Source organism: Calidris pugnax, unplaced genomic scaffold (assembly GCF_001431845.1).
Source record: "Calidris pugnax isolate Ruff unplaced genomic scaffold, ASM143184v1 scaffold153, whole genome shotgun sequence".
NCBI classification, from domain to species: domain Eukaryota; kingdom Metazoa; phylum Chordata; class Aves; order Charadriiformes; family Scolopacidae; genus Calidris; species Calidris pugnax.
In genome coordinates this window covers 8,334,651-8,355,777 of record NW_015090999.1, presented here as the reverse complement: position 1 = coordinate 8,355,777, position 21,127 = coordinate 8,334,651, and the positions used below count along the sequence as shown (strand labels likewise).

The following is a 21,127-nucleotide window of genomic DNA, read 5'->3' as shown; positions in this document are numbered from 1 at the left end:
TGTTTCCAGGATTTTCCCTTCTTCCCTTTACCAACAGTCGTCAGTTTCAGACAATTTCTCCTATAAAACTCAAAGAATTGAGTTTTGCCATGCCATGCTTTTACTTAAACACAATTAAAATATTATTCCATATTTAAGATTCACATGTAACATGCAAATTTTACAACAATCAAATTTACAACAACTATCATAAAAGCCCAGTCACTGTGAGGTAAGCTATACCATAGCAGAGCATAGTACAACTTTCTAAAACGTAGCTGGCATTCTTAACACAGTTTTTTGCACTGCACATAACCCAATTAACACCCAGGCTTTTCTACTAAAAAATAGGGGTTTTTTTTAAATTACCTGTTACAGGTGGAAGGCTAGGTGGTAAGGGGCCTGGTGGTGGCACTGGAGGTCTAAGGTTAACAGGAGGAGGACTCAGAATTGGTGGAGGGGGAGGGAGTCCAGGAGGAGGTGGTCCTTCGACAACAGGGGGTTGTGCTGGAAAGGGCAGAATGCCAGGAAGATTCACATCTTCTACCACTACTGGATCGCTTCCGTGATCAAATGGGCACATGTCTCCTCTCATACAGAAACCCTTCTCTGGAACATTAAAAAAAAAATAAAAATTGTTCTTAGTATTCAACAGCTGTAGTTTGATTCACAGTAAATATGAGACATTCTCTGTGTAATACAGTACTTTGTAAATTAAGAGCTTCGTGTACCATCAGAAATTTATATTAGAAAACTCAATTGGCTGTTTATTTTAACAGTCAGTACACAGGAAGATTGCAGTAACATTTAGCAGAATAAATATAGGAGATTTTTCTTGAAGAATTAATTTGGCACTGAATTGTAACAAACTGTGGAAGCAAAGAATGAGATCTAGTTGTCATCACGTTAAAAAAACCACAGTGTTTCTAAGTAAAAAGTGCAGACACTGGGTTTGAGAAACTCCTATTAAAGTTAGAAGTTAATATTGTAAAATTCCAACTTGAGAAAACTCACTCCAAGTCCTTTTTCTCCTTTGCAATTATTTTGGGAAGCATTAGAATACTTTGCTATAGTTTCATGCAATTATGTAAGAGCAAAAAATAGTGTTATTTACACATATATGTATTGTATATGCATATATATACACATACATATGTAAATATGAAATACACACTTATAAATAAAAATGAGTACTTATTTACTTCTTTTCTTTTACATGCAAGTAAAACATTGGAACGGGTCTAGAGGAGGGCCATAAAAGTGATCCTATGTCTCTCCTATGAAGACACATTGAGAGAGTTGGGGTTTTTCAGCCTGAAGAGAAGGCTTCAGGAAGACCTTATTGCAGCCTTTCAATACTTAAAGGAGGCTTCTAAGAAAGACAGGGACAGACTATTTAGTAGGGCCTGTTGTGACAGGACAAAAGGGGTAATGGTTTTAAACTAAAGAAGGGAAGATTCAGACTATGTATAAGGAAAGATTTTTTCACAATGAGAATGGTGTAACACTGGAACAGGTTACCCAGAGAGGTGGTAAATGCCTCATCCCTGGAAACATTCAAGGTCAGGTTGGATAGGGCTCTAAGCCACTTATCTAGTTGAAGATATACCTGCTCATTGCAGGGGGGTTGGATGGGATGACCCTTAAAGGTCCCTTCCGACTCAAAATATTCTATGATTATCCCTTTAGTAACCACATCCACAAAAAACTCAAGACAATACAATGCAACGTGGGAGAAAAGTTCAAAACATCTTCAGGTAAAACAGGAAGAAAACTGAGTGTCTGCTTCCTCAAAACATGATGCTGAAAAACGTTCTGTATTACCTCATCTTCAGGAAGATTTACAGAACATATAAATCATTAAGGAAAAATAAAAGTTCTGCAGAAGATGAAGCAAAAAATGTGAAAGTGCAGATAAAAAGAGCAGCATGTTGGAACCAGCGAGCCACAGAACAGAGAGATGAGCTTATATATTTAGAAGATACAGGCAGCCATGAGAAAAGCAAATGGAAGAGACATCTACTGAGACATTTTAGTAATAGTCAAGAACGTAGAGGGGGTGGGGGAGAAACACAGTAAGAATTTGAGGATAACTATATCACAGTTTTCCAACACATTCTATTTGCTTCATACTCAGAAATTGGAAATAATAAGCTGCTATAGAAGACAGACTGTTAAAGGTAGAAAGTCCCAGTGTCGTGCCTGGAGATGTTATTTCAGAAGTACACTAAGCCTGCACGTTTTGTTCGTTTCTAAAAAACCCGTAGAGCTGGGAGACCATGACACAACACACTACAGCTCAGCTTGCATTAGAGGAAAACTTCAAACCAAAACTGCACTTTCACAACTCCACTTGCTCCACAGCATTGCTGTGATGTTTACTGGCAAAGCTATTTTCACAAGTACAACTCTGCCGACGCTTGAGAGCTCACTTCCCTTTTTCTTTAACGAAAACCAAATTCTATTCTAATCAGAGTTCCAAATGCAAACTGGCCTAGATTTTAAACTTGTCATTGTGGTATACAACAGAAAAAAAAAACCTCAGGAAAAACTCAAGGGGGAAATTTAAACTCTTTTGAGCTAACAGGTTGACTGGCTGAATTTAGCTGTCACTGCCAACCACAGCAGCCTCTTCTATGGATTTTGGCACAAGACATGCAAAATGATAGCTTAAGACACAGATAAGCACAAAAAGCCACCCAATTTTAAGGAACACCTACACAGAAAAAATAGGTTAACATGAGCCTGGGAAGCTGAAGCTCTAGACAGAAATTATCTCTCAGATAGTATGGAATAAGGTGCTAACCATAGTCAAAACTATCAAGTACAGTAATTGGCTTGAACATGACAAAAGACAAAAAACCTGAGTAAAACTGAATTTTTGGTAACTTTTTTATATACTACTTTTCATCTATATAAAATAGTTCTCGAAACTAAAAATTTATACAAACACTAATAAAGAAAGCTGTCTAAAAGCTAAGTTAATAAAAAGTAGGATAAAAATTGGCATTCAAGAACTGTGTAATAGAAAAACCACAGTGTTAGAGGAGACTAGGAAAAGAAAGGAAAATTACCTAAGTCTATTTAGAAAGGGGCCAATACAGGAAGGAAAAAATACAGACTTACCGTCATAATCTCGACAGCGTTTCTTTGGCAGCGGAGGTCTTCCATAGGAGTTGTGGTCCAGCTGCTCTTCATGGAACTCTGACCAGCTTTCAGTAGTGTTATTTCCATGATGAGCAGGAGCAATAACAGTAATAGTGCTGCTCAGGGTAGGAACAGGGTAGTGGCCGGATGAAATATTTGTCACAGAAGAAACTGGAGTATAATTGTTCTCCAATGGATCTGTTCTATCCATATCATATTTTGGCTTTCCCAAATCCCTTTCTGTATTAAAAAAATAAAATAGAAAATAAGTTATATTGGATGATTCCTTATCCACATTTTCACCAAAAGCAGACACCAACCTGTTTAAGTATCTCTATTCCACATCAATTCAACTCAAAATATAAAAATAATAACCAAAATGCTCTACAGGTTGCCCAGAGTGCCTGTAGAGTCTCCATCCTCAGAGTTATTTATAACCCAACAGGACAGGGTCCTGAGTAACCGGCTCCAGTTTATCTGCTTTGAGGAGGACTGTTGGACTACACAACATTCAGAGGTCTCTTCCAACCTCAACTATTGCATGATTCCACACTCCAAAGGCTTAATCAGAAAAAATAATAATCTTGAAACTACAGAGTCAGCCACTGGGGTATTTTAATAACAGCTATACCCAAAGTAAAGCAGAAACCCTATTTAACTTCAAGCAGTTGTACATTTTCTGTAGTAATGCATATAGTCTAAGAACTTCAGAAGGAAAGTTATACTGAATAAAGGGAAGCAATGGGCAAGAAAAAGGAAACCGCCACTTGAAGACACTATAAGAGTTGCACATCTTCAATGTTTCAAGACACTTATTGTTTTCTTTCATTTTATCTGCATTTGAATGGATTTATCACATGCAAAGGAAATACTGATGACTGACAGGTATGGAACACTCCTGGACAGAGACAGCAGCAATATGACCAGCTGCTGAATACGTACAGAACTACATACAGAAATACATCGCCTAATTTTCTAATATTACCACCAAATAAACAGTAAGTATCTAGATTAAATCAGAAGAGCTCTGTCATGAGGCAAGTTTGTAGACTCAAATAACCCCACATTAAAGGAACATTAATAACATCTTAGAGATGGCAGATTAGCGTGGATAAAACAGGCTTTTCTTAACGCACCTAGAAAAAGAAACAAAGCTTTCACTATAAGATACTGTCTATAAGACATTACCATCGCAGTTTATGTAGAATAAACCTAAAATTAAGATATAATCACACTGCAATTTTTTAAAGTGCTCCATGCTTAACTTGCTCATTTGTAAGTTGTTTGGAAACTACCTGTTCACATGTTTTCAGGAACTCTGCATTACTACTTAAAAGGCTGAGTTACTAAGGCCCATTCTACAGAAAGAAAAGTAATACACAGGAGACTTAAACCGGACTGGTTTTACTTTGACATTGTTTAAGACAGAACAGAGGATGCAGAATGACTCTCAATGCTCTTTTCCAATTTATCAGTAACAGTATTGAGAGAAAAAGCATTCTTTTCAGCTGAATAAACAGTTTTGTTTTTAAAGAAGTTTAATTTGAAAGACTACTATACTAAAGCCTTAAGTCCTACCAATAGGTGTGCAAATGCAAATATTTACTGTAATGATTTCAGCCCCTCCCTATGAACCAAGGAGGGGAAAAAGGGACAAGACAAAAAGAACAGAGCTGTACTGTTCTGCTTGACAAGTCATTTGCTGCCAAACAGGTAATTTCTGCCAGTTCTACCTCCGCAGAACGGGTATGAATTTCTTTATCTTCCCAAACCAGATTCTGAGTTTCCTAAAACTTAATGAAGTTTTCTGCCTCTCTTAGAATATTACTTAAAAGTGGCCAACACAGTCAAAGGATTAGAGAAGAATGGAGGGAAAGGGGAAAACAAGCACTGAAAACATAACCACGTAAGCGTTATCGCCACAGAAAGTCAAACTAAATTTGAACAAAGAAACAGGAACAACAGAGGAAATCTTGGTGCATTTGAACACAGCATTTAAATTTAGTGTCTAAATTTTGTAGGCAACATTCACCGTATTTTAGAGACCAACTGTTGGTACCTCTGCTTCTGGTTCTGCTCCGGCTTCTGCTCCGGTCTCGATCCCGGTCCCGCAATCTCTCTTTGCTCCAACTTCTACTTCGACTCCTGCTGTAGCTCCGACTCCTCCCTCTCCTTCTGTTATACCGATCCCTGTAGGAATCTCTTCGGGGAGGATTTCGGTCATAATCTCTCTTCCGAGAACGTTCATCTTTTTTCCTTTCATCACGACTTCTAAACATGTAATTTTGTAGGTTGATTACAAGAATTATGAAGCCATATTTTAAAAACTTAACTACCATTACAAACCTTAAGAAATGGCAATGGAAAATTAGAGAAAAGCTACAAATGGAATCTAACTACAGCCCTTCCCTTCTCAGAAGACTTTTACAATTCTTTTATTTGGTTTATGCATTTTACTTTTACCATCCATATTATTTTAAACCTGTTTTAAAATTCTGTTTCTGCCCAATACTGCACCTTCCCCAAGGTGGAACACCAAAAGGTAACAGTTACCAAATGGAAGGCTTTAAATTACAATTATCACAATACAATTTTAATACTAAGCAGAGTAACTGTTGTCATACAGACTACAAATCTAACATAAAAACAAATCATAAAACTCAAATGTGATAGTTGTGTAAAACGCCAAGACACTTTACGCTGTCACTTACACAGATGCTGTTTAACTACATACGCACAGAAACAATGAAAGTCTTATTTTTAGGCTTATTAGGTGACCATACAGAATGAAAATACTTGATTTTGTAACACCGTAAAAATCCAAATCCATCTGATCACTGATATAATACAATAGGTTAAGCAAAATTTATTACCTGGTATCTCTGTAGCGAGAACTTGACTGAGGAGGGCTGTGATTTAGTCTTCTAGAAAACTTTTTCTCTCGTTCTTCCTCTTTAACTATCTGAATATATAATATATACATTAGATCAAAACATGAGTACACTATCACGGAAGCTTCTGCACAATCACGTAAAACCAAAAAACTGAAAATGCTGGGCAAAGTCAGCAATAACATTGAACTGAAACAGTATTTTTGCACCTAATGTCTTTAAGAGAAACTTCATAACTTATTGTATTTCTATTTCTAGGAATATTCAAAGCACAGGCTGGGAGAAAATGAAGTAGAATAAGTAATACTTATTGTGCTGCACTGAAAATGCATCTGCTTTTGCTACAGGTGGACAAAACTCCATACTAAGGGGCAGTGACAGATCCGGGAAGACATGAATATTTAATGATTGACACAGTAAAATCTTTTCTTTGTCAGCAGGTTACCTGCTTTAGATCACGGTTAAACATTTTTATGCAGCCAAACCTAAGCTGCTACTGAAAAGTTCAAAGCTACTCTTCTGTCTCAAAGAACAACATAAACATTTGTGGTGAAATAAGGATGTTATCCGAATCAAGCAGCTGGAGGAATAAGGACTGCCATTCCAAATGGTAGAATGGATTTAAGAGGAATTAAAAAGCAGCAGAACATCATCAATCCTAAGCAAAGAACTCATGTTGGTTGTCCTGCAACTCCTACACTACTCAATAACTTTATTTACATCTGCCTAGTCAGAACCACTTCGGTTTACCCTTGAAGCACCACTTATCTTTATAAAACTTGTGTGGCTGTACTCCAGATACAAGGCACAAACCTTCTGACAATATTTTAATGCTGTAGTGAAAGTTTGGAAACTACTGTTAGCAAACAAGTGAACACGATGAAATTGAACCACACAAGCAAATCACAGGAGTGAGGAAAAAAAGACATAAATTTAAAATAAAATCAATGTCTACCTCTTCTTTTTTTGTCTCTTTTTCTTGGTGTTGAAAAAATTCTACTTTCAGACTTCCTGACGATGGCTGTTCTGGTGGAGGTAGATAGCTTTTTGTATTCACAGCATCAAACAGTTTTTCCACAAATATCTGAGTTTCTAGAAGTAAAAAGTATATACCATTATTCAAAACCTCAGTTAACATTTGCTTTAAAAATAAATTAATTTTAAAACCCCAACTATTCGCTGAAGTTAAAACAATGAAGTGTGTCTTTTTTAAAATAATCTGTTGCTAATTTTGTATTTTAGAAGGACATTTACAGAATCAAGAAAAATGTAAATAATGACAATACTTCATAGAAGTTGTCAATCACTGAATTATTGAATGCCTTTTAATAAAACATCTGGGAGAATATTTCTGGAATATATAGAGATCCAATGCTACTAATCCCAGCAATAACTCTTAACATCCGTAATTTTCTTCCAGGAATACCAACAGACACAAAACATATACCTAATATATGCATAGTGTTTTATACACCTACTTTTTAAAAACAAATGCTTCATGACAATTGGACTACACACTTCAAAGTAACAAAGCTAATAAAGAGATAAACATACAGTTCTATGGTAAAAGACTGTTGGAATGAATAAAACAGACTTTCCAGTCTGCTTAATGACAAAGACCATACCTTTCTGAAGAAATACATCCAGCTGATCAACGCATAATGCCTTCAGTTCCTTTTCACTTTTATCCTTCTTTACCAAAGCCAGAACATATTTAGCTAGGGCAGATGGATCTGCATCACATCTACAACAGATTAATTTAAAAAAAAAAAAAAAAAAAAAAAAATGATGGCAGATTTAGGACGCTGCTAATTTGTAGACTGCTGACAAATTGACAAGTTGGCAAAACAATAACATTATTAATAAAAAAAAAAAAAAAAAAAAAAGAGAAGCAATTAAATTACAAAAGTTAATGTCTGAAACTGCTGTAACCAATACATATAGAGGATCAAAACCTCATACAATATTATCACAGAAATCCCAGTCAGAGATACACAGACAATGAAGTGAAATTTAGGGGATTATTACCTGTTTTAGACATCTAAATTCAATATAAAATTAAGTATAGAGCCCTTCAGTGTAAAAGCTGATGGTCTCATACACATCAACAAAGAACTTGAGAGTAAGCTGTATATCCACAGTAAGTAGAACACTATTTAATGTAACTGATAGAATTTTATTATAATGTTTCATGAATAGTAATCTACAATGAACTTTGTAGTGGTGTTATAGAATAAAACCTGCCAAAGCAAGTGAGAATACTGCAGAAAACCATTTCACACTTCATAATTCAAAACCAGTAACTAATGAAATAGTTAGACACTGGTTTATCAGGCAGAACAGCAGCATTTTCTTAAACCATTTAATCCCATTATTCAGCACAAACCAAAGGAATACCTCAGACCACACAAAACACACACACACACAGAGGTCACGTGATACAGGTAGCTAGTTTGGGTGGTGATCGAAGTTAATAGTAGTGTTTTAAATAAATACAACAAGAGGGAAAAGTTGCATTGATGCATCCTAACTCTACATTCTCTCCAGCAAAAGTAACTGAGAAGTAAAATTAAACTGCAGTCAGGGAACTGCACTGAATATCGCACAAACACTGTTCCAGCACAGGAAATCCACTAGTCACAACAATGGAATAAAACTGCAGTTCCCAAACTCTTCCACATTAAAAGAAGTTAAATTTCAATGCTGAAGCTTAATTATAAATCTGAATGTTGATCCTTTGAATGACACTGGGCAAAAGAAAACAAGTCATTTGCCACATCACACTCCCTAATTCCTGTCTCCAAAGAAGCTACCTCTGCACGGCCAGCAACATCCTCCATGCAAACTTATCCAGTAAGCAAAGGAAGCAGAGCTGTCAGCATCCATCCTCTAGGGATCCTCTGGATAGCCTGGGCCCAGCACAGAGTGCTCTGGAGTTAAAGGTCAAAGCCTCAAACATAACTCAGCATCCTCTAGAAAGCAGGCAATAGCACGATTTCATGCTATAAATGCAACTTGAACTGCTAGGGGACATACCACAGTATTCTGTATTAGTTTGCATTATTCATAGATACAGGAGATGAGAGTTCACAATCAGTCTATATTCCAGAAGAACCCACAAGCACTAAACTGACCAAACACAAATATATGCTGTTAATCAAAAAACAGACTGCACGCTGAAAGTTCTTCAGATATGTTTTCCTTCAGCTATCACATCCGGTTTGCCCCCCCCTCCAGATTTAACAGTTCTTTATCGAGAAGAAAATGCCATCCGAGCATCAAGTCATCTCAGAAGCAGGCACACAAATAACCTCCTGTGGTGAGACTGCACGCTCTCTGCTACGCTGCCAGCACCTGTGAGCATCATCCACGCAGATTAGCTGGAAGCCTGATGTTGAACAGAGCGTTCGTCACAGCCTGCACTGAGGGTTCTCATCCAGCACAGTCCCCAGAGGCCGCTCCTTAATGCAACTTCGGTATCACTACAGAAAATTCTTCAGTCCTCTCCCAGTTTCAAGCCAAATCATGCCTCAGAAAATTAGTGTATTATCTATCTATAGTCGTAACAGGAAAACAATTTGGGGAAGAGAGGGCTCCTTTTACATGATAATCCTCAATTCTTTTCTTCTCCTTTCTATTCTCTGCTCCAAACGTTATATGCTGAATTGTTTTACTTCAATTTTCATAAATTTGGTTCTCGTCTGATGATAGTCAGCTGTCACTTCAAAATCTGCTACGACGGATTGAAATGATGACACATGCACTCAAAATTATTTAGTGAAAATAGGAAAAAAAAAAAGTCAGTCTATAAGGGGAAAAATCCACTGCTGCTACCTACTGCAATGTACTTAAAATTCCCAGCTCCTACAGTAGTGATTAAACAACCTCATATTCAGTTTAAAGTAATTCCTCTCTCACGAGGGGTAGAAAATGGAAAATCTTGTCTGAAAAGCCACCTAGACTCCAAAAGGTGTAACAACAACAACAACAAAAAAAATCAAAACCCCCCAAACTGAAACAACCTCAAAAATGCAAACAAAAAGCTTGTTTAAAAATAACAAACAATTAGTGCCTTCCTCACTCCCCACCAATGGTGATTTTGGAAATCTTACCAGTATCGTCAACCTCAGAACGACCTCAAAATTTCAATCCATCCACCCAACTCCAAAATACTCTCAAGAAAATATCCTCAATGCATCAATGGTACATCAATGGATTTTTAACTTCCAAAACACAGAATCACTTTCTCCTGTGGCACCCTCTTAGAATTTATCACTCCATATGAGATACAACCACATGTGAAAAACGCACAACAAGCACACTGAGCTCATTAGTATTCAATATGTCAGCGCAGAAACTCCCCTGTACACCCTGGAAGAACTTACACGCTTTCAAGTTATAACTCTGTATTTATTTTGGCTATTTAACACATATTGTTTTTTTAAGGAATACCAACAGATACATTACTTCAAATTGATGCTAATTAAGCAATAATGAATACGACACATTTTGTGGTAGATTGAGATTAAGAGAATGTTTTTGTAAATTGACAGCATGATTGTATGTGATTTCTTCTCACTTTTTAAAATTAAACTGCTAATGATCTTTACACAGCCAAAGGCTGACTTCCTTTTTTATGCACTGACTTGAAACGTAAGTCTCCTCTTATATATCTGTTGTAGTAAGCTTGAAAAAAACCAACCAACCAACCAATCTGTTTTCTCCACACTATTGTGAAGATGATGCTTGTTTCTGCAGCTAGCATTTTAGATAGATTTAACAAGGTTATAGTCTGTTGTTTTACTGCCTTTTAGACTCTTATAAAATTCTTTACTTTTTTTATTAAAGCAATGCTAGAATTAAATTGCTAGCAACCTGAAGTGGTGGAGAGAGGAAAGATGATTAAGGTCTTATGAAGTAAAAAGAAATTTAAATGTTACAGAACTGTGAATACAGGAGGTCTGTCTGAAAATGTCTGTTCTTTATAGCTATTACAGTTCTGGATATAGCTATCCAAGTTCTAGATACTATCGTTAATGGTTTTGTTTGAGAGAGAGCTGCTTTCTTTGAAAGCAATTCCTTTCTACTTTTTATTCAAACTGAATTCTGAAACGTTGTCTATAAATTCTCCGTCCTTTGGTTTAGTCAAAATCTGCTGGTTTGGATTATAGGGGCCTTGAGTTTTTCTGATAAACAAGTTCTTACGTTCCCTAGTTTGACGGTATTTTTTTAAAGAATTTGTGAGTGAATAGAATGCAATATGCTTGCTGCATCTTTGGTGGGCATACATGGATTTTTCACATGTTTTGACCTAACTTTATCAGTTTTTCGAAACCTGTCTTCCATGTTATGCTCTTATAGCTGACATTGTTTTATTAAGTGATGTCACTTTAAAGAAAACAGGAAAGGCACCCATGCAAAGAACCATATGGTGTTGGAAGGGACCTCTGGAGATCATCTAGTCCAACCCCTCCTCCAGAGCAGGTCTACCCAGAGCAGGTTGCACAGAACTTGTCCGGATGGGTTTTCAATGTCTCCAGAGAAGGAGCCTCCACCACCTCTCTGGGCAGCTTGTTCCAGTGCTCTACCACTCTCACAGGAAAAAGTTCCTCCTCATGTTTAGGTGGAACTTCCTATACTCAAGTTTGTGCCCATTTCTTCTTGTCCTGTAACTGGGCACCACTGAGTAAAGACCAGCCCCGTCCTCCTGACACCCTCCCTTTAAGTATTTGTACCCATCAATTTGATCTCCCCTCAGCCTTCTCTTCTTAAGACTGAAAAGACCCAAGCCCCTCAGCCTCTCCTCGTAGAAGAGATACTCCAGGCCCTTAATCATCTTTGTGGCCCTTTGCTGTACCCTCTCCAGCAGTTCCCTGTCCTTCTTGAACTGGGGAGCCCACAACTGGACACAGTGCTCCAGATGGGGCCTCACCAGGGCAGAGCAGAGGGCCAGGATAACCTCCCTCGACCTGCTGGACACGCTCTTCCTGATGCACCCCAGGATGCCATTGGCCTTCTTGGCCACAAGGGCACATTGCTGGCTCATGGTCATCCTGTTCTCCACAAGAACTCCCAGATCTTTTTCCTCAGAGGTGCTCTCCAGCAGGTGAGCCCCCAACCTGCAGATGGCAACAAAAGATACTGTGCAGCCCAAGGACTTAATATAAAGTATATATCATACTATATTAGTGTAAATTATAAGATTAATAGACAAAGGTCCTTAATTGACAACTCAGGAAAATGAGAATACCACCTACACATTTCAAATAGTCTAAGCTGCACTTTAAATTAAATTTATATTTCAATTCTAGCATTCACTGAATGATATGCATTTTCAGTTCTTAAACTGACTATTCAAATCTGTATATAACTTGAATATGGTGCGGTACAACACAGATCTGAGCATAAATGGCGTCTGTGCATTAAAAATGTGACAGAAATTCAGACATAACTTCATTCTTATGCTAAAGATTGGCTACTAGAAACATTCCTATGCATTTAAACACGTAAAATACTTCTCAGCTTCGAATCCCATATCTACATCCCCTCAACTTTTTGTAGGTGTGTGCTGCAAGCAGTAGTAATCATCAGTAATCACATACATTTCTCCTCCTCGTTTCTCATTTATTTAACAAACAAGAACCAGTTGGCACAAGTAATCTGAACTCATTTCCAATGCAGCAAGTACATCCTGGTGCCTGCTACGATTAAACACCCCAGCACGTTTTCTTACACCCACTTTCTAAATGTATGATTCTAAGTAGTAATGCAAAATATTTTTTTACCTCTAGTAATGCTTTATTGCAGAGCGGGCACTCTACTAGTCAGACAATATGCAGTGTCTACTTCTCTGTATGAAACAAGGGAGATTGCCCTTGTAATCCTGCTTTAATAAACAGTATTTAATATACAGGCATAGATGAAAGAATTCTCTTGCTAGAACTCTACATGTTTTTCAGAGAATGATCTGGATACCTCCAACTGCTGTCCACCAGAGGAAAACTTCAAAAACGAAAGTAACACAATCAAATATTTTGCTCAACTGCAGGAGCAAGAGTTCACAATTGCAACAAACCTTACAGAACAGTTCAAAATCCCTCTTTCAAAATCCTTTGTTCCTGATCTCATCTGGTTTTGCAGTCATTATTTGAAATTACTATTTCAAATACAGAAAAAGCAGAAGAGGAAAGCTGAAGTTGTTACAAGTAAATTTAAGCCTTAAATATATATACATATTTTTAAATCATGAATGTTTGAGAAGGGGAAAGTAATTTGTCTGAAGAGAACTCACATCTATTTATTTATTTTTTAATTAAATACTTTGCGATTCATTAAACACAACTGAATCCATCCATCTCTAATCCTCAGATTTACATATTTTCAAATATAAAATACTACGTATGTTATGAGAACCCACTTTGATTTTTATAATCACTATGCAATTACAGGCATCAGCCTTAACTTGTAAATTCAGCAGATGTGGAACACATTGAAATTGTTTGCAAAAAAAAAGGTTACCGGTGTAGCTGTACATACAAACCCCCTTATAACACCAGAGCTTATACTGACTTAGAAAGACTTTGCCAAAATAGTTAAAAATAAATTCAACAAGGCAGATAAGCTAAACCAGCAAAACACCTTCGTACATAAATACTGCAGAAGAACCATTTTAAAAGATATTGAATAGAAGCATACAGTAAATAACCCTCAAGCCTTAGAGAGAAAAACACAAACTGTGAAGTTGATGAGAATATAACTGAACAAAATCACATATTTAAATAGCTTATAAGCATTGCCTACCCTACTCCAGTCTGACTTCCTCAAAAAACATTTTCCAACATGACAAAGCACAGAACTAGTAGAGATACACATTCTAGGTACCACGCTGAAGCCTTTTAAGGTGTTAACTAATTAGCTAGAGGAAAGGTCTGTACTATCTAAACCCAGATATTTTCCTCTCAGAAAAACCCACATCTCCAGTGCTATGAAGTTCCTCACGCTGCAATTCATCATTTAAGCCAGTTCCTAATACGCAAAGTAGCCAATTTGAACGGAAACGTTTAAAAAGTAATTATTTCTGGTCATTTCTTTAGAAGTAATATCTACAGTATTTGGTACAGACCTAGTACTATGGTGCTGTAGTAAACACTACAGAAATCAGTTTAACGCGAGGATAATCCTTTATTTTGCTAAAAATCTCACTGCATGGCAAAACAAACTGCTGCTTAAATTTTACAGTTGTTAGACAACAACTCAACCGTTACACAGAAAATAAATTTGATTTTTTAAAGATTTTTGGCAATATAACTGAATTCATACTTTTCTACACGCCTTTTCTATGAAGAAAAATCTAGCATTCCAAAATCTACCCTCTGGTGAAAATGTTTGGCAAATGTATGCAAATTCCCAAAGGGAGATATACATAACTAGTGTTTAACTATACGGTACCTAACCTTTTTACCATCTGGAGGGGGGGAAAAAAAAAAATAGTTTCCCATGCTGAAGCTCTTAAACTGTAATCTGACAGTTTTCACAAAATGAACAGTTACTTCTTAAGGAGAAAATCGTGCTTGGGGGAGGGAGAGGAGTGAGGACGGAAAAGAAACTTCCATAAAGTTTCCTTGTAACAAAACCACGACTTGTTCATTTCAGATATATTTCATTGCCTTTATTTCAAGCTAATGCCAAGACCCTTAATCTAGACTTCATTTTAGACACAGCTAGTGTGCACACACAATCTTTTGAAAATGGCAAAAAGCTACATAAGGAGGTTGGGTTTTTTTCTTCACTTTTTAAAATGAATGTACAAACAAAAAGATGAAACTAGTTCCTTGACAAATTTAATCTATCACAATACACTGAAACCGCAAAAGCATGTCTGAAGTCCTCCAGGCAGTCAATGGTCTTTCTGTAAAGGAAATAACACGCAGGTACATGTTATTTGTTGTACTCCCATCCTGGGAATTTACAGCCTAAATTTCAGAGTCTAGTTTTGTTGCCTAAAGATTAATATTTATACTTCTCTAGAATACTTCTCAGCCCATGACATTAGCAAAGGTGGACACGGTTATGTTTGAAGGCTGAGAGACACGCTTCGTATTTGCAGGGCTGAGTGGGTGCAGAAAAATGTACACTGCATACTGAGCAGAGCACTTAGTCTAATTTACAGTTGTACCATTCTGTTGTGCTGCTACTAAAAACAAAAACACTATAAAAAGCTACAGCGTTCAGTAAGTAAAATGAATGACAGATTCATTCAGCAAGATCCAACTTTCATCTTAAGATGCTACTGCAGACGAGGACCACTCTCATCTTTAACAGTAGTTAAAGTAACAGAAACACAGTGAGGAACGCAACAGCCTGGAATGTTGTTACATAAGTTACTGATGTCATTGCAATAGTTCTAAATTATTGTGATGCCCAGATCCGACATGCTCATACAGCTGCAACCAGTAACCAGCAGCTTAAAATGCCACCTCTAGATTCAAGCCAGCTCTCATGTGGCACAACAGCTGTCAGCTCGCTGGTCGTCCAACACGCATTCAACGCGGAAAGCAAAAATCATCATTGTGTGTCTATGATTTGTGATCCGGCCAAGGGGTTCCATTTTGCTGCTGATGTTCAGTGTAAGAACAAGAAAGGTTTCCTGTAACAGGAATAATTTTCTCCTCTTTATTTTCTGCTTACAACTGCATCTTATCACGTCAATATTTTAATTCTATCATAGTACTTTCACACAGAAGTGCAGCAATATCAGCACTTTAAGTGAGGAACCTTGATTTCTCAAACACAGCAGTTCTCCACAAGTCAGGTGACCAAACTGTCAAGTTTCATAACAGATACAGAAGAGTAACTACCTAGTGTTAAGAGAGGGCCATACCAGTGACGCATATTTGTGCTTTATTTATCTTACTTATAAATAGCTTAATGCAAAGTGTTAACAGAGTAAGTGAAATGAAGAGAAACATCTATTGCTTTTCAACTTCTTAGGAAGCTTCATGGGAAACAAGAGTGAAACCTCTTGATGAGTCGTTCAGTGTCACTGGTAGGACAGTGTGCCACATCTATGTGGAAAGGGATGCCAAAAGTTTTTCATTTTAACTTATTTCTATTCTTTCAGTGTCTTGGCTTATTAGCATATTCCTTACACCACTGTTAAACCATTTTTATTCACTACATTTCTTAAGTAACTGGGTAAAGGTAACTAACTGGTAACCTATTAACAATTAAGCAAAGATTCATTCAACCAACAAAAAAGATATGATGAACTTTAACAAAGGTTGAAAAGCACGACAAACAAAAAGCAGAGTAGTGAAAGCGTAACTGAATACTAGAGCATACTGACCGTTTACCACAAAATATTCCAATGATATACTCAAAATATTCTTTAAGTGATTGGGATTTTATCCCCCTTGACATAAGGAGTTACCATACCAAAATCACTTACAGAATTAACCAATTAAAAAACTTTTCCATTTTAATAAGGTACATCTAAATACTGCATAAACGCTGTTTTAGATATTGTTTCATTCTCCTTGCAAGTTTGATTTAGTACTTGAATGTAAATACAGCAAAGTGGAGAAAAATAGATATGGGAGCATTAATCGAGTTCTAAGTAAAATGCAGTGGGCCACCAAAGATTTTAATTAAATTTACTTTACACAAAGTAATTAAAAACAAGAAAATTTTCCACAGTAAAGAATTAGGGCAAGTGGGTGAACATTACAACGTCTTACACGGCAAAATGGCAAGTGCAGCATTAGTACAAGAGAGCTAATTTCTTCACAGGTAGAGATTCAAACAAATTAAAGAAAAAAAAAAAAAAAAAAAGGACAAAAGGACATCCCTACTTGAAACTTTGCCAAGCCAGATCCTGATATTCCAGACAGGATTACAGACACAGTTTATACAGGATCTGGAACGGACTTGCAGAAAAGTAACCCGTCACAATAGATATGGCTCAGTGAAGGCCATGTTAGAACAGGTATTAGAAATGACAGACACAAGGTTGTATTACAAGTTTAACATTATTTTCAACCACTTTATGGGAGCCATGCAACGGACAAGAAAAAGTGTGTAACACTAGAAACTAAGCACACTTGTCTAAAAGCAACGAAGGCAACAGTTGACAAATGCCTTCTTTACAAAGCTGGCTGGAGCTGAACACGCAAGATAGTTCTGGTCAAATACTGAGCAGCCACAGCACAAAAAAATGCCCTTGCCACTTTGTTTACACTGGTACTACATTCACATAGATGTATCTGTAAGGGCTCTGTGTGCATATTTAGTAATTCTCTTTTCACCAAACTGAGCTGCTCAAAAAGTTATTTCCAAAACCACAAAAGCAGCCTCTCTTTAGACAACTGTGGAAAGTTCTTAGAGAACTATCACCCCTCAAGCAGAGCTGGATTGTGCAAACACTCCAGCATTTGCAGTTTTTGCCTCGCTGCAACACTAGTACTGGACTCAGGTAAGGAGTGTTTGTATGGAGGATCACCAAGGCTTTGCCAAAGGCATTAGAGCAGTCCAAAACAAACAAACAAACCAACCCAACAACCTACCACAAGCAAACAAAAAATTCCCAAACTTAAATCCTCCATCATCCTTCTCCTCCAAACATTCTTGCCTATGAACGTTTCCCAGAGGCACAATGTGAAAGCAATCCAACCACCAAACGACATCCAGTCTATACAATTATGTAGCACACTTGTTTCATTACACTAAAAAGTTAGCATTCTTGCTAACGCTTTAAAGGAGAATCATAGAATTGGCTGGGTTGGAAGGGACCTTTAAGATCATCGAGTCCAACCATCAACCTAACACTGCCAAAACCACCACTAAGCCATGTCCCGCGGCACCACATCTACCTGTCTTTTGAACACCTCCAGGGATGGCGGTAGTTTAAAGATAAAATTCTATGATAAAAATCAAACAACCTTTATGGATATCGCTAGCGCATGTGTGTTATGGCCTTTGGCACAAGCTATACATCCTGATTAAAAACGCTAGTAACTTGGAAACATTCAGTTTGGAAAATAAAGCACATTCTAAGTACTCAGCTCTAGATACCCAGCACATACATATAGACCTACAAACGTGTGTATAAAATTTATTTATGTATCTTCTTAAATATACTTCCCCCCCTCAAACTAGCAAGACAACACCTCCATAATAGTCTAATACAGCAGTGTCTTTCTTAGTCTAGGTAGGAAATTCAACTGGCTATCTTGCATCTAAAGGTTTCTGAAAGAGCCACAAGATAATAAACAACTGTCATGGGGTTTTTTTTGTTTCATTACAAGAAAAAAACAAACAAAAAAATTATTTTCAGGATATAGTAACACCTCCAGACAAGCAGCACTTAGGGCCTAACTGTACTAGTACTGCACCAAGAGCAGTTACTTCCTTAGAAGTAACTGCACACTAAAATTTTCATACAGCCAGAAGCTATGGCTGTAGGCACATGTTTCAGATAGCTGAGATCAGAGGCAACTCCAAGAGTATTTGACTGCTAAGAAACGATAATACTTCTCCACTAACTCCAACACTTATTGGAATAATGCAGTTACATCGAACTCTCCACAAACCTGAATGACAGTTGAATTTAACAGCCCCTGCTGGCTTGTTTCCTCCCAAAGCTAAAAATTCAGAGAACTCAATGTCTTCCAGGTCAGCAATTCCCTACCCCATGACATGGTTTTCCAGCACGAGAACCACACTTGAACTGCTCACATACTACATTAAACTGAACAGAAACACGTTGGTTCTTTTAGTGCTAAAAAGCAGAATATCGCTCTGATCAGAAAAGCTGAGAATCCCATCTTCACCCTTTAACTGCTGATTATCACTAGCAGATACCACAGCACAATATTAAAACAAATACAGAAACACTGAACAACCTGAGGTTTTTTACCAGAATAAGAAGTTACTGCTACACATCACTAATGAATGGAGCTTGAGAACCACACTGATCTCCAACTCAAATAGTATCTGGCAAACTTTCGATACTTTCCATATTGGAAATAGGAAACTTTCATTATTCACTGGCAAAGTCAACCTTCAGCTCCTGATACGTAAGACTCAAGAAAAGCAGAAGAGCTGTATAAATGAATTTTGGATACAGATCTGCAAAATCCAAACAGCCTAATGTATTTACTGAATAAAGGGATTAAGTCAACCGAAGCCCTTCTGTAAACTCCACTAGTGCACTTCCAATTACAGGTTTCACAGAATTTAAAAATGTTCCTTGTAAACTGTTTGAAGCTACTGTATTAATCCCCAGCTGCTGATCAACTACGAGGTAAGTGTATATGAATTATCATTTCAAATTACCAACATATATTTTGGAAATGACAAATCTTTCAAAGATAAGTATTGTCTTTTCCAAGCCTCTTGACCAGCATGCTCTAAGCACTGGTATCAAACTGCTGATTGCCATTAACAGAACATTCATGCAAGAAAGTATCCAGAGACTAACAGGGAGCATTCGCACCAGAGGACCAGCTGGATCTGTTACCAGAAAACACAATGTGCTCTGTTATTCTAATATTACTTTACATTGACCCAAGGGGAAGATTAATTTACCTTTCCAAAACTACACCTTTACAAGATTATTCTAATATTACTTTACATTGACCCAAGAGGAAGATTAATTTACCTTTCCAAAACTAAGCCTTTACAAGATTTTTTTTTTTGCAAATTTAAAAAAATAATAATAAAGTCCTACCACAGTCTTAAGGGTCAAACCTTCAAACCTTTTATATAAAGACACTCAGTGTAATTTGCTGCAGGCCTAATTCAAAGTCCACTGAAATTAAGTTCAAGATTCATCTATTTCAATGTGGTTTGGATTAGGCCCTGTGGAAAAAAAAGACCACTACACCCCCGTCCAAAACACAAGTGAAGCTCTCCTAAAATCATCCATGCGTTTTACAACTTATTCAAGATATTCTGGCATAAACCATACAAAATATGTACGTACATATATATACTTAACTGGCTACACTAATAGCTATAGAAGACATAAAAGCAGACTTCCCACCCCTCCCCATTCAACAGCATCAGAACAAAACTGACCGTGGCCAAACATCTCAGAAGAAAAGTTAATACCAGAATTAATTTCTATGCTCTAGTTCTATTGAATCAAATCAAGCTCTAGCAATTTAATTCAGATACGTTTAAATGGTGTTTCAGAATGAAAAGCAAAGTGCACGCTTTGATCTAAAATGCCTATAAACACCATACTTCCAGAAGATGAAACCTTTAAAAACAAGTCCACATGTCAGTTCCACTAAAATATCATTCAAAGAAGGAAGATGAGGACTATTTACAGAGGAGTCCCAATTACTCACACGAATGTTGTGTGCTTAGAGGCCAAGCTGGTATTCACAAATAGGCAAATTATTCTCTGGGGCTTCTACTCCCAAGAGCTCTACCTGATGCAATTTTTATTTGGGGAGAGGGAAACAAGAGAGCGTCAAATATTCAAAACAACTGAGAACGACACGCGATGACTCTATGGAAGACGCTGCTGGGATGATCCCAGGATCCTGCAAAATGTCCCAATGGCACCTGAGCTGTCTCAGGGAAGGTCACTGGACGGGGTGGCTGGCCGTGGTTATTAACCTGGCCTCTCCGGGGCCGAGATCAGAGACAAACAGCGATCTGCACAGGCAGACACATTATCTCCCGCTTACCCTGGGCTACAAAGGGAAAGGCGAAGGCGGTCGCTAGGGGGGGGAAGCTGCATCCTCCGGAGAAAGACGGTCCTACCTCCCAGCCGAGGCCGGCGCCGGGGGAGCAGGGGGACGATGCGGCCCCCCACAGCAGAAGGCGGCCGGGGGAAGAAGGGCGCCGGGAGGGCAATCTCCCGGGATGCCCTCACGGCTCTCCCCACCACGGCCTTGCCCTCCCCTGAGGATCCCCCGTCTTTTCCAAGGGGAGGCTGATTTGGGAAGGGGGCGGGAGAAACAGGAAGGGGTCGTAGCTACTCACATGGGCTCCAAGGTTTTGCTGAGCCAGGATTTCAGCGCCTCGAAGTTTTCTATGATCATTTTAACCACCATCCAGAGTGGCCCGGGCCCCCCGCCTCCCCGGCAGCAGCAGTAGCA

General features: G+C 37.8%; 1 protein-coding gene across 5 annotated transcripts in view; it reads right to left on the bottom strand.

Moving 5' to 3' along the window:
• RBM26 (RNA binding motif protein 26) overlaps window positions 1–21,121 on the bottom strand; it is a 59,048-nt gene extending 37,927 nt beyond the window's left edge. For 3 of the 5 annotated variants that reach the window (XM_014955506.1, XM_014955510.1, XM_014955508.1), the window contains exons 1-7: window positions 21,012–21,121; window positions 7,643–7,761; window positions 6,973–7,109; window positions 6,000–6,088; window positions 5,159–5,397; window positions 3,106–3,366; window positions 349–588 (exon numbers count right to left, since the gene is read on the bottom strand). In XM_014955506.1, coding sequence (XP_014810992.1) covers window positions 349–588; window positions 3,106–3,366; window positions 5,159–5,397; window positions 6,000–6,088; window positions 6,973–7,109; window positions 7,643–7,761; window positions 21,012–21,082 — 1,156 coding nt within the window. In that variant the 5' untranslated portion in view covers window positions 21,083–21,121. The remainder of the gene's footprint in view (window positions 1–348; window positions 589–3,105; window positions 3,367–5,158; window positions 5,398–5,999; window positions 6,089–6,972; window positions 7,110–7,642; window positions 7,762–21,011) is intronic. The other 2 variants (XM_014955507.1, XM_014955509.1) reach the window with 1 other exon arrangement.
• Between the last annotated feature and the right edge of the window lie 6 nt (window positions 21,122–21,127).